The sequence below is a fragment of the Rana temporaria genome, chromosome 1 (assembly GCF_905171775.1).
Source record: "Rana temporaria chromosome 1, aRanTem1.1, whole genome shotgun sequence".
Classification (NCBI taxonomy): Eukaryota; Metazoa; Chordata; class Amphibia; order Anura; family Ranidae; genus Rana; species Rana temporaria.
In genome coordinates, this window is record NC_053489.1 from 630,301,274 (window position 1) to 630,316,448 (window position 15,175).

At 47.4% G+C, this 15,175-nt stretch overlaps 1 protein-coding gene across 1 annotated transcript in view; it reads right to left on the reverse strand.

Moving 5' to 3' along the window:
- TBC1D14 (TBC1 domain family member 14) overlaps positions 1-12,519 on the reverse strand; it is a 174,592-nt gene extending 162,073 nt beyond the window's left edge. Inside the window, exons 1-2 of the mRNA XM_040335387.1 lie at positions 12,391-12,519; positions 515-659 (exon numbers count right to left, since the gene is read on the reverse strand). Of these exons, the coding sequence (XP_040191321.1) occupies positions 515-560 (46 nt within the window). The 5' untranslated portion in view covers positions 561-659; positions 12,391-12,519. The remainder of the gene's footprint in view (positions 1-514; positions 660-12,390) is intronic.
- Between the last annotated feature and the right edge of the window lie 2,656 nt (positions 12,520-15,175).

Consider the following 15,175-nt stretch of genomic DNA (forward strand, 5'->3'; position numbering starts at 1 on the left):
CTTCGTATGCATTGCTGGACAGGTGAGGGTCTGATTATTAAAAGCTGACTTTTAAATAAATATTTTTTTGGCGGAACTCCGCTTTAAAAACTTTATTGACACTATAAAACCCACATAAAAAAGCTGCTACTCTTGTGTGACAATTGAAAGCTCAAACAGATGCTAGAATTACCAAGTCTTCCTCTGCAGAGCAGCTATTGAACTGCCACAAAACATTGAAAAGCCATTGACTTCCAATGTCACAGCAGAGGACTGAACATGGCAGCAGGAAATTATTCTGCAATGTGACTGAATGTTTAGGATGAACACCAAGTGCCATGAAAAGGGGAAGAAAGGAGCAGGAAGCCCACGACCTTGCATAAGCAGCCTCCGGGCCCAAGTTTTGTACGTTACTACACATGACGAAGCATAATTCCACAAGCTGCCCTTCCATGCATGCACACACCAGCGCAATCTAGAAGCAGACAAGGATACTCCTGCTTTGCTAACTGGAAATTCACTAAGCTGGCATTACCTTGGCAGTGGTGACCTCCATTCCTCTGCAGCTCATGCTGTGACATTGCCTGCCAGACTTGAAAAGTTTAAAGGAAAGTGCGGCACAGCGGGGTAGAGGCTCATGCATGTCGGGTTAAGCCATTTCTTTGAGTTGTAAAAGAACCCTGTGACAAAAAGAGAAAAAAAAAAAAAAGGAAGGTAATTTAATAGATTTAAAAAAAAAAAAAAAAAAAAAAAAAAAGGGAGGAAGCAACAGTGTGAGATATGTACATTATCATTTTAAAAGATTACATGAAATCACGGCTTTAAAAGTACTTCAAAAACCAACTTAACCAAAACTAGAAAATGATTCACAAAACAAAAACCCACATACAGAAGAGAGCAGATCAGATATGAAAGCAGAAAAAAAAAAAAAAAACCCACACGTGTAAGAAGCCTCAGATGAAAAGTTGTCAATGCCCAAATACTGTGCTGCATGCCAGTTCCAGAACAGCGGTTCCACCCTCACAGCAAAGCTGAACAGAATCCATTTCACTGGCCGAGTGCTCAGGAGTTACAGAATGTCCGAGGCTTCTCACACAGGAAGAGCCTGTGCAGACTGGTGCGATGTTGGAGATCGGATGCGATTCGCACTGCACTGAAAAAAAAAAAATCACATGCGATCTCTGTACAATGCGATTTCAGCCATAAAGATCGTATGGCTGAATTTGCATCAAACTCGCACTGGACCCTTTTTTGTCAGAAGAAGAATCGGATCGCATGGGTGTTCACTAGAGCTGCACGATTCTGGCTAAAAATCAACATTTTTTTGCTTTGAAGATAGATCACGATTCTCATAGCGCAACATCATCTTTCACATTAAAACACTAAAATAAAATTTGGCTAACTTTACGGTTTAGTTTTTTATTTATTCATTGAAGTGTATTTTTTCCCCCAAAAACTTGCATTTGAAAGACCGCTGGGGAAATACAGTGCAACATAAAATATTGCAGCAATTGCCATTTGATTCCCTAGGGTCTCTGTTAAAAAAATATGTTTGGGGGTTCCAAGTAAGTTTCTAGCAAAAAATATTGATTTTAACTTAAAGGGGTTGTGTAAAGGTTACTTTAAGCTAGTGCATTGTTGGTTCACTTGTCCTTCAATTTCCCTTCTAAATGTTTTTTTTCTTTGTCTGAATTTCTCATTCCTGTTTCTCCTCAGTAAGGCGTTTAGTAAGCTGTTCTAAATGACTTTCCACCGCTCGGATGATGGTGGAAAGCTTACTGAGGAGAAACAGGAAGTGAGAAATTTGATCCGGCGCCTACAGTGTCCAGGCGCAGACTGAAACGAAGCCGTAAACGGCTTTGATTCAGTCTCCGCAATGTAAACACGGAAGCGACATCATGACGTCACTTCCAGGTTTCTCGGCTGCCAATGGCGCCGGATTTAAAAAAGTACACAGTATTCAGAATCGCCGTTTTCGCCGACCCTCGATCCCTCCATAAAGAGTACCTGTCACCACCTATTACTGTCACAAGGGATGTTTACATTCCTTGTGACAGCAATAAAAGTAATCAAAATGTAAAAAAAAAAACACAAAAAAAAAAAAAAAAAAAAAAAAAACACAATATTATAAAAAAAATTATCTTATTTTAAAGCGCCCCCCTCCCCGCAACAAAGAAAATGCATACGGAAGTCGCCCCCGCATATGAGGTATCGCCACGATTGTCAGAGCGAGAGCAATAATTCTAGCACTAGACCTCCTCTGTAACTCTAACCTGGTAACCGTAAAAAAAAAAAAAAGAAGTTTAAAGCGTCGCCTATGGAGATTTTTTAGGTACCGTAGTTTGTCGCCATTCCACGAGTGCGTGCAATTATAAAGCGTGACATGCTTGGTATCTATTTAATTTAGAAAATAAAAAAAGACCCCTTTTCAACCCCCTTTAAAAAAAGTGTCAGAAAAAGATTTGGACGTCAAGTGGTTAAACTTCCTGCATTTACACACAGAAGTTGGCTCTAAGAAGGAAGTTCGTTACAATGCTTCATGTTGTTACAAACTTGGCAGACTGCCCTTTTTCTTTACACACACAGAAGTTTATCCCTTTGATCTAAGAAGGAAGCATAAAAATTTACAATGTTTCCTGTTAAGAACTTGGCAGACTGCGGGATATTTTGAGGCTGAGTGAGCAGATAAAGTCTTCCCACTTGTTATATGCAAGAAATTGGGAAATCATCAGGGGGGGGGGGGGGGGGGTTGAATCGAGATCACGATTTTTTTAACGATCAATTGTGCAGCTCTAGTGTTCACACCCATGCGAGCCATGAATCGCACTGCCATTTGCAAACTGATTTGGGAGCGTCATTGACTTTTAACGGACACTCCTGGCAGTTCGCATAGGGCAGTGTGAACTGCCGCTGGGAAACATGCAATGTGGGAACCCGCAGTGGATCCGTAGGGTTCCCGCATCGCAGCAGTGTGAACCAGCACTAGTAGTACATGGTGACAAATCTCCTTTAGCCCTGGTACACATGTCAAATTGGCAGCATTTGCACCGTCCTAATCAGCGCGACGCTGCATCTGCCGCGGCGCTGCAATTTCAAAAAGTCGTTTCTGTACTACTTCTTGGAATTTTCGGCCTGCGATTTACATTGACATCTGTGCAGAAGCTGCACAGATGTCTCTAATCGTGTCCGAAGTCGGGACTGACAAGCGGGAGTGAAATCGTGCGAGTTCAGCTGAATTCGCACAGCTTCATAACCGCAGCCCAGTGTGGGCCTGGGCTCAAAGAAAATATCTACAGAGAAAACTACGTAGTCCGCCTTTATTAACCTGCTTCACAGAATGCCAATGGGTGTGAATTCAAATATTTTTAGTTCCCACCCAGGAAAACCAAGTGGATACAAAGCACCTGACTGCATACACAAGACTGGTCAGGCAGGGACTCCAGGTATTGAAGCCCATGGATCCGACCAAAGACAGACCAGAACCTAGCTTTCCAGAAGTCAGCAGCAGCCTATACCTATATCTTCCTCTCACGTGCACGCCTTCTTCATAGCGGTTGTACTGAAACTACAATGTCCTCCATGTCTTTATCACCAAAACAGTGCATAAGGTTAGCCAGGGTGGCATGACATGCTGGCACATTTGAGATCTACTGCCTGTCAATAAGAAATGGTAATATTTTTATCAGCTTTGGTTAATATTTTTCTCTAGGCCTGTGGTCTCCAAACTGTAGCCTCTGTGCCATATGCGGTCCTTTGCTTGCCTTTATCCGACCCACCGACACCAACAACAAGACCTCATTCCTCCCACCGACACCACCACCAACAAGACCTCATTCCTCCCACCGACACCACCAACAATAAGACCTCATTCCTCCCACCGACACCACCAAACAACAAGACCTCATTCCTCCCACCGACACCACCACCAACAAGACCTCATTCCTCCCACCGACACCACCACCAACAAGACCTCATTCCTCCCACCGACACCACCACCAACAAGACCTCATTCCTCCCACCGACACCACCACCAACAAGACCTCATTCCTCCCACCGACACCACCACCAACAAGACCTCATTCCTCCCACCGACACCACCAACAATAAGACCTCATTCCTCCCACCGACACCACCACCAACAAGACCTCATTCCTCCCACCGACACCACCACCAACAAGACCTCATTCCTCCCACCGACACCACCAACAATAAGACCTCATTCCTCCCACCGACACCACCAACAATAAGACCTCATTCCTCCCACCGACACCACCAACAATAAGACCTCATTCCTCCCACCGACACCACCAACAATAAGACCTCATTCCTCCCACCGACACCACCAACAACAAGACCTCATTCCTCCCACCGACACCACCAACAACAAGACCTCATTCCTCCCACCGACACCAACAATAAGACCTCATTCCTCCCACCGACACCAACAATAAGACCTCATTCCTCCCACCGACACCAACAATAAGACCTCATTCCTCCCACCGACACCAACAATAAGACCTCATTCCTCCCACCGACACCAACAATAAGACCTCATTCCTCCCACCGACACCAACAATAAGACCTCATTCCTCCCACCGACACCATCAATAAGACCTCATTCCTCCCACCGACACCATCAATAAGACCTCATTCCTCCCACCGACACCAACAATAAGACCTCATTCCTCCCACCGACACCATCAATAAGACCTCATTCCTCCCACCGACACCAACAATAAGGCCTCATTCCTCCCACCGGCACCAACAATAAGACCTCATTCCTCCCACCGACACCATCAATAAGACCTCATTCCTCCCACCGACACCAACAATAAGGCCTCATTCCTCCCACCGGCACCAACAATAAGACCTCATTCCTCCCACCGACACCAAACAATAAGACCCCATTCCTCCCACCGACATCAACAATGGGGCACTATTCCACCCAATAAATACCAATGATGGGCACTATCCCTCATCCTACTGACCACAAGAGCCAAATTATTTTTTTCTCCCCACTTACCACCAAGTTTGAGCCATTGTTTACTCTGAGGCATTTTCTACTCTCACTGGCCACAGTCTGGTCCCCTGAAGTCTGTAAGGCACTAAACCAGCCCCCCCCCCTTTTTTTTGTTTTAAAGAAGTTTGAAGACCCTTGGTCTAGGAAAATGCAATGGAAATACATATACAGTGGAACCTTGGATTAAGAGCATAATCCATTCCAGAAGAATGCTTGTAATCAAAAGCACTCTCATATTAATGCAAGTTTCCCCATAAAAGTCAATGGAAACAAAGATAATTTGCTTTGCATTGACTTCTATTGCATGCAATACCGCATGTAGCCAGAGGTGGGGGGCGCCAGAAAGACTTGGAAATACTTGGAGACTGTTCGGATGCAATCGGAAAACACAGTGGCCCAGATTCAAGAAGCTATTGCGCCCACACAACCATAGGTTGCGCGGCGCAATAGCCGTTTTGCTCCCGCGTAGCGAATGCCCCTGATTCAGGAACATCGCTACGCGGACTGCAGCCTAGGATATGACAGACATAAGCCTCCTTATGCCTTCACATCTCAGGCTGCATTCTTGCGTTGGCCGCTAGGGGGCGCGGCCATTGTGATCGGCGTATAGTATGCAAATTGCATACTACCACCGATTCACAAAAGTTGCGTGGGCCCTGCGCACGCAAGGTACGGAGTTTCCGTACGGCGACTTTAGCGTAAGGCTGCTCCTTCTCATAGTAGGGGCAGCCAATGCTAAAGTATAGCCGCCCTTCCCGCTCGTGAAATTAAAATTTCACATCGTTTACGTAAGTGATTCGTGAATGGCGCTGGACGCCATTCACGTTCACTTAGAAGCAAATGACGTCCTTGCGACGTCATTTGCCGCAATGCACGTCGGGAAAGTTTCCCGACGGAGCATGCGCTGTAACCTCGGCGCGGGAGCGCGCCTAATTTAAATGATTCCCGACCCCGGCGGGATCATTTACATTAGGCGCCCTTACGCAGGGCTAATTAGCATAGCGCCCGCGCAATTTACGGAGCTACTGCTCCGTGAATCGCGGGCAAATCCAAATATTTGCGTGGGCGCAGAGAAAAATCTTTGCCCTTTGCCCATGCAAATATTGCGCGGATCTACCTGAATCTGGGCCAGTATTTCCAAATGTCTCAGAGTGTCACCGGCAGGCCTGGCCAAATGCAGTACTGCACACCGAAAAAAGGCTTGAATTCTGCTTGTTTTGCAAGACAACACTCGCAAACCGAGTCACGATTAAAAAAGAAAAAAAAGAGAAGGGGAAACTTGTATTGTGAAATGCCCGTTAACTGCAATTTGAGGTTCCACTGTATGTAAACCATTTTACCTATCAAGAGCAATTTTGTTAGGTTGCTTTAACCACTTACGGACCGCCCGCCACAGGAATACGTCGCTACTTTGAAGAGGAATACCATTATTATGGTAGCAGCTAGCTACCACAACCCCAGTATCCTCTTCAGTGGGCAGTCCGCTTCAAGATAAAAGTGGTCTCTGCAGCAGATTCACCACAAGATCACTTTTATCGGCAGCAGAAGATAAGCCGATTCGGTCCTGTCCCTGGCTGGGTATGGAGATGAGTGAGGGTGAAGATGACCCCCATCCATCTCCATATCACTGCAGGGTGGAAGCGACGTCAAAACGTCACTTCCTCCCATAGCTCTTAAAGGGGTTGTAAAGGTAAACATTTTTTCCCTAAATAGCTTCCTTTACCTTAGTACAGTCCTCCTTCACTTACCTCATCCTTCCATTTTGCTTTTAAATGTCCTTATTTCTTCTGAGAAATCCTCACTTCCTGTTCTTCTGTCTGTAACTCCACACAGTAATGCAAGGCTTTCTCCCTGGTGTGGAGAAAGCCTCTTGAGGGGGCGAGCAGGAGGGTCAGGACGGCCACTAACACACAACTCCTTTTTCTATCTGCACAGTAGAGAGTGTCCCGACTCTCCTGCTCGCCCCCTACCCCCTCAAGAGGCTTTCTCCACACCAGGGAGAAAGCCTTGCATTACTGTGTGGAGTTACAGACAGAAGAACAGGAAGTGAGGATTTCTCAGAAGAAATAAGACATTTAAAAGGATGAGGTAAGTGAAGGAGGACTGCACTAGGGTAAAGGAAGCTATTTAGGGGAAAAACATTTTTTTTTTTACCTTTACAACCCCTTAAAAAAATAGGATTTTTTTTTTTTGCATTTTAGTCCAACTATGAGATCTGAGGTCTTTTTGACCCCAGATCTCACATTTAAGAGGACCTGTCATGCTTTTTTCTATTACAAGGGATGTTTACATTCCTTGTAATAGGAATAAAAGCGGACAATTTTTTTATTTATTTTTTTAAGAAGGCTTTTTAATGCATCAAGATAAAAAATAAAAAAAAACTATTTTCCAAATAAGCAGAGTCAGTGATCACCGACTCTGTCCATTCATAACTGAGCATCGTAAACTGTGTTTACGATGCTTCAGTTTATGAATGGAGAGGATCCGTTGTCTCCTCTCCAGGGCAGCTGAGGCTACAGAGAAAGGGACTGTGGAATCTGTCCCCTTTCCCTGCAGCAAAAGGGGAGATGGCAGGGTGTTTAGACCCCTAATATCTCAAAGCCCACCAACAGGGCAAAAAAAAAACACTGACAGTCAACGCATCATCAGTGCTGCATATTAGTGCCACTGTCACATAAGAAAAAAAAAAAAAGTAATAAAATATTGGTACTTGTACTTGTCTTAATTCGCCCTAACACCCATGCTAACATACCATAGAAGGGGAATTCTATGGGTAGTCATACAGTTCTGCTCATAAAAGTTTACATACCCTGGCAGAATTTATGATTTTTTGGCCATTTTTCAGAGAATATGAATAAAAATAAAAATAAAAATAAATAACAAAAAAACTTCTTTCACAAATGATTAGTGTTTGGCTGAAGCCTTTTATTATCATCAATCAACTGTGTTTACTCTTTTTAAAATCATAATCACAACAGAAACTACCCAAATGACCCTGATCAAAAGTTTACATACCCTGGTGATTTTGGCCTGATAACATGCACACAAGTTGACACAAAGGGGTTGGAATGGCTAATAAGGTAACCATCCTCATCTGTATCCTTGGAGTGAGTGTGTGTGTGTGTGTGTATCTATGCAAGTAAAAGGTCAATGAGTTTCTGAACTCCTGACAGACCCTTGCATCTTTCATCCAGTGCTGCACTGACGTTTCTGGATTCTGAGTCATGGGGAAATCAAAATAATTGTCAAAGGATCTGCAGGGAAAAGGTAGTTGAACTGTATAAAACAGGAAAGGGATATAAAAAGATATCCAATGAATTGAGAATGCCAATCAGCAGTGTTCAAACTCTAACCAAGAAGTGGAAAATGAGGGGTTCTGTTGAAACCAAACCATGGTCAGGTAGACCAACTAAAATTTCAGCCACAACTGCCAGGAAAATAGTTTGGGATGCAAAGAGAACCCCACAAATATCTTCAGATGAAATACAGGACTCTCTGAAAACATGTGGTGTGGATGTTTCAAGATGCCCAATAAGGAGGCACTTGAAAAAAAATGGGCTACATGGTCGAGTCGCCAGAAGAAAGCCATGAATACACAAATATCACAAAGTATACCGCTTACAATACAACAAACAGCACAGAGACGAGCCTCTAACCTTCTGGCACAAAGTCATTTGGAGTGATGAGACCAAAATGTAGCGTTTTGGCCACAACCATAAAAACTACAATTGGAGAGAAGTCAACAAGGCCTATGATGAAAGGTACACCATCCCTACTGTGAAACACGGAGGTGGGTCGCTGATGTTTTGGGGGATGTGCGAGCTAAAAATGCACAAAAAAAAAAAATTGGTCAAAATTTATGGCAAGATGAATGCAGTATGTTATCAGAAAAAAAAAAAAAAAAAAACGGAGGAACATTTCCATTCACTAGCCAGAAAGCTGTGCATGGGACGTACTTGGACATTCCAACTAGGGGTGCAACGGATCAAAAAAACTCACGGATCGTATCGATCCTCGGATCATTTAAACTTTTTTATTAATATATATATTTTTTTTTTACTACTAATGGCGGCGATCAGCGATTTTTTTCGTGACCGCGACATTATGGCGGACACATCGGACAATTTTGGGACCATTACAGTGGGAAAAATGGCAATTACAGTGTTACTGTTTTACTAGTGTGGGGGCATTGTTGGCTATGGCTATTATTACAGTGTTACTGTTTTACTAGACCGAGTACATCAGTACAGTGAGTTGGCTAAAGGCTATTAAGCCATTAGCCAACTCACTGTACTGATGTACTCGGTCCGTCTCACTATACTTAGGTTGCATGCAGAGTCAGCGGCGCAGCGCGCTCTTGCAAAATAGAAAAAAATCCACGAGCAGAGGGAGGGGTGATGACGTCAGCGCGCACCGCCGCCGAGAGTACCAAGATGGCCGACCACTCCGGAGCTAGGCCGAAGCCGCAGTCTTTCCTAAGGCCGCGGCGCGTTCCGCGGATCGCATACTGTGCCGATCCGAACAGGTCGACCCGTGTGGATCGGGCATGATCCGTTGCACCCCTAATTCCAAACACAACAATGATCCAAAACACAAGGCCAGGTCGACCTGTCATTGGCTACAGCAGAATAAAGTGAAGGTTCTGGAGTGACCCATCTCAGTCTCCTGACCTCAATATCATTGAGCCACTCTGGGGAGATCTCAAACATGCAGTTCATGCAAGACAGCCCAAGAATTTCCAGGAACTGGAGGCTTTTTGCCAAGAGGAATGGGCAGCTTTACCATCTGAGAAGATAAAGAGCCTCATCCACAAATACCACAAAAGACTTCAAGCTGTCATTGATGTTAAAGAGGGCAATACACGGTATTGGGAACTGAGGTATGTAAACTTTTGATCAGGGTCATTTGGGTAGTTTCTGGTGTGATTATGATTTAAAAAAGAGTAAACACAGTTGATTGATATTAAATGGCTTCAACCAAACACTAACCATGAGTGAAAGAAAAGTGTGTGTCATATTCTCTGAAAAATGGCCAAGAAATCCTAAAATCTGCCAGGGTATGTAAACTTATGAGCACAGCTGTACATGTTTGGCACCATGGCAGGGCTGAACAAGAGAAATCATTGGACTCTCCCATCCACAACAAACGGCACAGATGAAGACGTCTCCCTTTCCAGCCATTGTAGTCAGACAAGTCCAGCACCCAGAGCTCTCCGCATACTCGGAACACCGACTGCATCCGATAGGTTCAGCTGACAGTTTTCCACCTGGCTCCTTCAAAGTTTCCATTAAAATTTGCCAAGACAACAGGGATACCTACAGCGTGAATTCAGCAGGAATCAGTGGAAATGAGTCGTGTATGGTCAGCTTAAAGTAGAACTAAAAAGGCAAAAACTTTCCATTTTTTGTTAGAGTATGGGAGGGTTATAACCCGTCAGGTTAACCCCCCCCCCCTGTCCCATTTAAGGGGGGTGGGGGGGGGGATTTCTTCACTTCCCCTAGCAGGTGAAAGCGAGAAGAAATCCTCCTTGCGGACAAGCTTTATAAAATCTGGACTTTAAACGAATGTGGAGAACAGAAGACAGCAGATAAACAGGTACAACTTATGTAGGATAGTTAGTTTTTTTTATCTCTGTGTATCACCTGAGACTAGTCACGTCACTGGGTATATGTGAGGGTTTAGAACCACTTTAAAGCCTCGGACACGTGGGCGTTTGGGGCCATGCAATGTAAAAGTCTGACATTCTTCACCGTCTAGGTGCCACAGCCGCTGATACAGCTACACTAGACATCAATGGCGCTACACAGGTATATTCTGGTACTTGTGTAAACATGCGATGGATATAGTCCTACATTCATATACGTGTGTTTACAGAAGTACCGGTGTATACCCGCATACAGCCAGTGATGTCTATGGGCAGATCGATGCACCTGTGGCTCCTGGGTGGGAAATTAGGTTTTCATTTTACGTTGGACAGCCCCATACACCCAAAACCCCGGGTTATAGGTTTGCCGTCTGTGTACCATTGGGGAAATTTCCCTTTCTGCCCCAGAGAAATGCCCCTCTACACAGCTGTCCCCAACGAAAGATATGCCGGCACCACTTTATTTCAGTCACCAGGACAGAGTGGTGGGACCAAGTCCCTCAGGTTTCTGCCCCTCCATGCATGGGCAGATGTGCCAAAGACCTCTGCCAGGTCTTCAGGACCAGGAGAGACCCACAGCACATAATGTTGGTATTGTGAGACCTTGATCCAGAATCTCAGAGCACGTGTCTGGTAATAGAACTGACCCCCTGGGAGGTGTTCCCACCAATGTGCCTGTGTGTTAGTGCAGAGGCTGGTGTGTCCGATCCCTACTGATGACGGGGGGGGGGGGGGGGTTCCCATCAGTAGGGATGCAGTTTACCCCCTCACCAGTCCAACCAGTAGGAATCCCTCTCTCACCAGTCCAACTATGTAGACTCACCCCCCCCCCCCCCCCTCCAACTCACTTTCACTAGTCCAACTAGTGTGTATCCCCCTCCCTCACCAGTATAATCAGGAAGACACCCCCCCCCCCCCCCATCATCATCATCAGTGCAACCAGTATGAATCCCCCTCCCTCACCAGTACAACCAGTATGAATCCCCCCCCCCCCCCATCATTGGTGCAACCAGTATGAATCCCCCTCCCTCACCAGTACAACCAGTATGAAGGTAGGAGCCGTACCAGTCCATCCAGTATGAATCCCTCCCTCACCAGTCCAACTAGGTAGACTCCCCCCAACTCACTGTCACCAGTCCAACTAGTGTGTATCCCCCTCCCTCACCAGTACAACCAGTATGAATCCCCCCCATTATTGGTGCAACCAGTATGAATCCCCCTCCCTCACCAGTACAACCAGTATGAAGGTAGGAGCCATACCAGTACAACCAGTATGAATCCCCCCTAGCTAGCACAACTAGTATGAATTCCCCCTAGCCAGTACGACTCCCCCTGACCAGTACGACTCCCCCTGACCAGTACGACTCCCCCTGACCAGTACAGCCAGTATGAATCCCCCAGACCAGTATGAATCCCCCAGACCAGTACAGCCAGTATGAATCCCCCAGACCAGTACAGCCAGTATGAATCCCCCCAACCAGTATGAATCTCCCCAACCAGTATGAATCTCCCCAACCAGTATGACCCCTCCATGCGTCCCCGGAGTCCTGTGTCCTCCATCACGGAGGAAAGTTTCCAGACTGGTCATGCATACTACATGGCGGCCAAGTATTGTCCTCACACCTGGCAGTGACAGGTCATGGTGACAACTTGTGTCCCCTTCCTCCCCCGGGTTAACCCGGCTCTCCCCCCCGCACAGACACTTCCTGCTGCAGAAGGTAAACAACCCGGTGCGCCCCACACACACCTGTCCCGGGATGCACGGTGTCCCCCTCCTCCCTGTCCAGGGGTTGTCGGTGTTCGGTGTCCCCCTCTTCCTCCTTGCTGGGGACACTGAGACCTGCGCTGCAGGTGCTGCTCTTGTTCCTGGAAGGGAGGCGCTTCACCGGCTTTGTGTCCTCCCCCTGCTCCTCCCCCTCCCTCGTCCTCCGGTGTCTGAGCTCCTCCCCCCTGTCTCCTCACAGGTCACGCTGAGGTACTCCCGACACTGTGACTGAGGGGCACGGGCACCGCCTGACACCGAATACAGTGTTATGTCCTCCTCTCCCTACATCATTGTAATGTGCTAGAAAATGTCACAAGTCAGCACAGCCCCCTCCCTGCATGTCACAGCCCTCCCCTCTGCTGGGGTGCTGGCCCAGCTCCTCAGCCCTTTCATACATACCCTGTGCACAGGGCTGGGTGGGCACACAGGTGGGCTGCACAGCTAGACTGTTCAGATCAATGACAGGTAGATGGGTGAATGGTCATCCATGAGGGAATTCATACAGGGTATCATAGGGAGCCTTAACCACTTCATTATTTGAATGATAATTGCGCGGTCATGCCACGCTGTACCCATATGACATTTTTATCATTTTGTTCACACAAATAGAGATTTCATTTGGTGGTATTTAACCACTTGCTGCCCGCCATATAGCAATATGACGTCAGCAAAGTGGTTTAGTTACCCCGATCAGACATCGTATGACGTGATCAGGATAACAAGCTGGCACGCAGTGCGGTGATCAGATGCAGGGCTGGCGAAGGATTTTCACTCCTCTAGGCGAAACCTAATTTTGCCACCCCTCTTGGCTCCACCCCCTTTGCCCTCCCCATGTATACCCCAACTTTTTAATGAAGTGCCCATGAAATGTAGCCTCACCAGCGCCCATCAAATGCAACCTCACCAGCGCCCATCAATGCAATCTCACCAGCGCCCATCAAATGCAACCTCACCAGCGCCCATCAAATGCAACCTCACCAGCGCCCATCAAATGCAACCTCACCAGCGCCCATCAAATGCAACCTCACCAGCGCCCATCAAATGCAATCTCACCAGCGCCCATCAAATGCAACCTCACCAGCGCCCATCAATGCAATCTCACCAGCGCCCATCAAATGCAACCTCACCAGCGCCCATCAAATGCAACCTCACCAGCGCCCATCAATGCAATCTCACCAGCGCCCATCAAATGCAACCTCACCAGCGCCCATCAAATGCAACCTCACCAGCGCCCATCAATGCAATCTCACCAGCGCCCATCAAATGTAGCCTCACCAGCGCCCATCAATGCAATCTCACCAGCGCCCATCAATGCAATCTCACCAGCGCTCATCAATGCAATCTCACCAGCGCCCATCAATGCAATCTCACCAGCGCCCATCAATGCAATCTCACCAGCGCCCATCAAATGCAACCTCACCAGCGCCCATCAAATGCAATCTCACCAGCGCCCATCAATGCAATCTCACCAGCGCCCATCAAATGCAACCTCACCAGCGCCCATCAATGCAATCTCACCAGCGGCCATCAATGCAATCTCACCAGCGCTCATCAATGCAATCTCACCAGCGCCCATCAATGCAATCTCACCAGCGCCCATCAAATGTAGCCTTAACCAGCGCCCATCAAATGCAATCTCACCAGCGCCCATCAAATGCAATCTCACCAGCGCCCATCAAATGCAACCTCACCAGCGCCCATCAATGCAATCTCACCAGCGCCCATCAATGCAATCTCACCAGCACCCATTAATGCAATCTCACCAGCGCCCATCAATGCAATCTCACCAGCGCCCATCAATGCAATCTCACCAGCGCCCATCAATGCAATCTCACCAGCGCCCATCAATGCAATCTCACCAGCGCCCATCAATGCAATCTCACCAGCGCTCCACATCTCTCCTCTAGGCTGGAAAAATTTACCTCAGGCTTCCCAGCAAAAAAACGTCAGTGTTTACATCTGGAAGTGAAGTCACGGTGTTGCTTTCGGCCTCCGAGGATCATAGAGATGGCCGGGGACCATTAGGTCCACAGCTAGCTCTATGGTAAACCAATGCCACCGGATCTGTTCTCTGGCTCCCCAATCACATGGGAGAGCCCGGAGAAGCCCTGGAAAGTGACAGGAGGGGCCTGTAAAAGCAGTCAAGCGGCTAAACAGACGATATGACGGCTTTTACTTTGCAGGGAATCACCGGTTGAAAACAAAGATATCTGAATGAGTCCTGCAGCTGCACCCATCATGCCAATATCTCCAGTAAGCAGGGCCGGACTGGCCTACCGGGAAACTGGGAAAATTCCCGGTAGGCTGGCTGCCTGGCTGCGCCTGAGGCCGCTGTGAAAAAATATGGCTGCGGCCGGGCCGACATGCACCTGCGCATGCGCCAGCTCAGTTCCGACGGTAGCCGTGCTCAGGAAAGCTCCTACCCGCTCGGCAATTTCCGGAAAGGCGGGCGCATGCGCAGTGACTCGATGGCGCAGAGCGGCGCCATTTTTAAAAACAAAGCAGTACCGCGCCGCTCAGTGAGTTCTCGTCTGGCGCGCGTGTGTGCCTCTTCCTATGTCCCCCTCCGCAGGCTCTGACCTCCTGTCCACCCCCACAACCTCTGACATCCTGTCCAGCCCTCACGCAGCCTCTGACCTCCTGTCCACCCCCCCCCCCGGAGCCTCTGACCTCCTGTCCACCAATCCCCCCCCCCCCCCCCCGCAGCCTCTGAACTCCTGGAACAGCCCTCACGCAGCCTCTGACCTCCTGTCCACCATCCCCATAC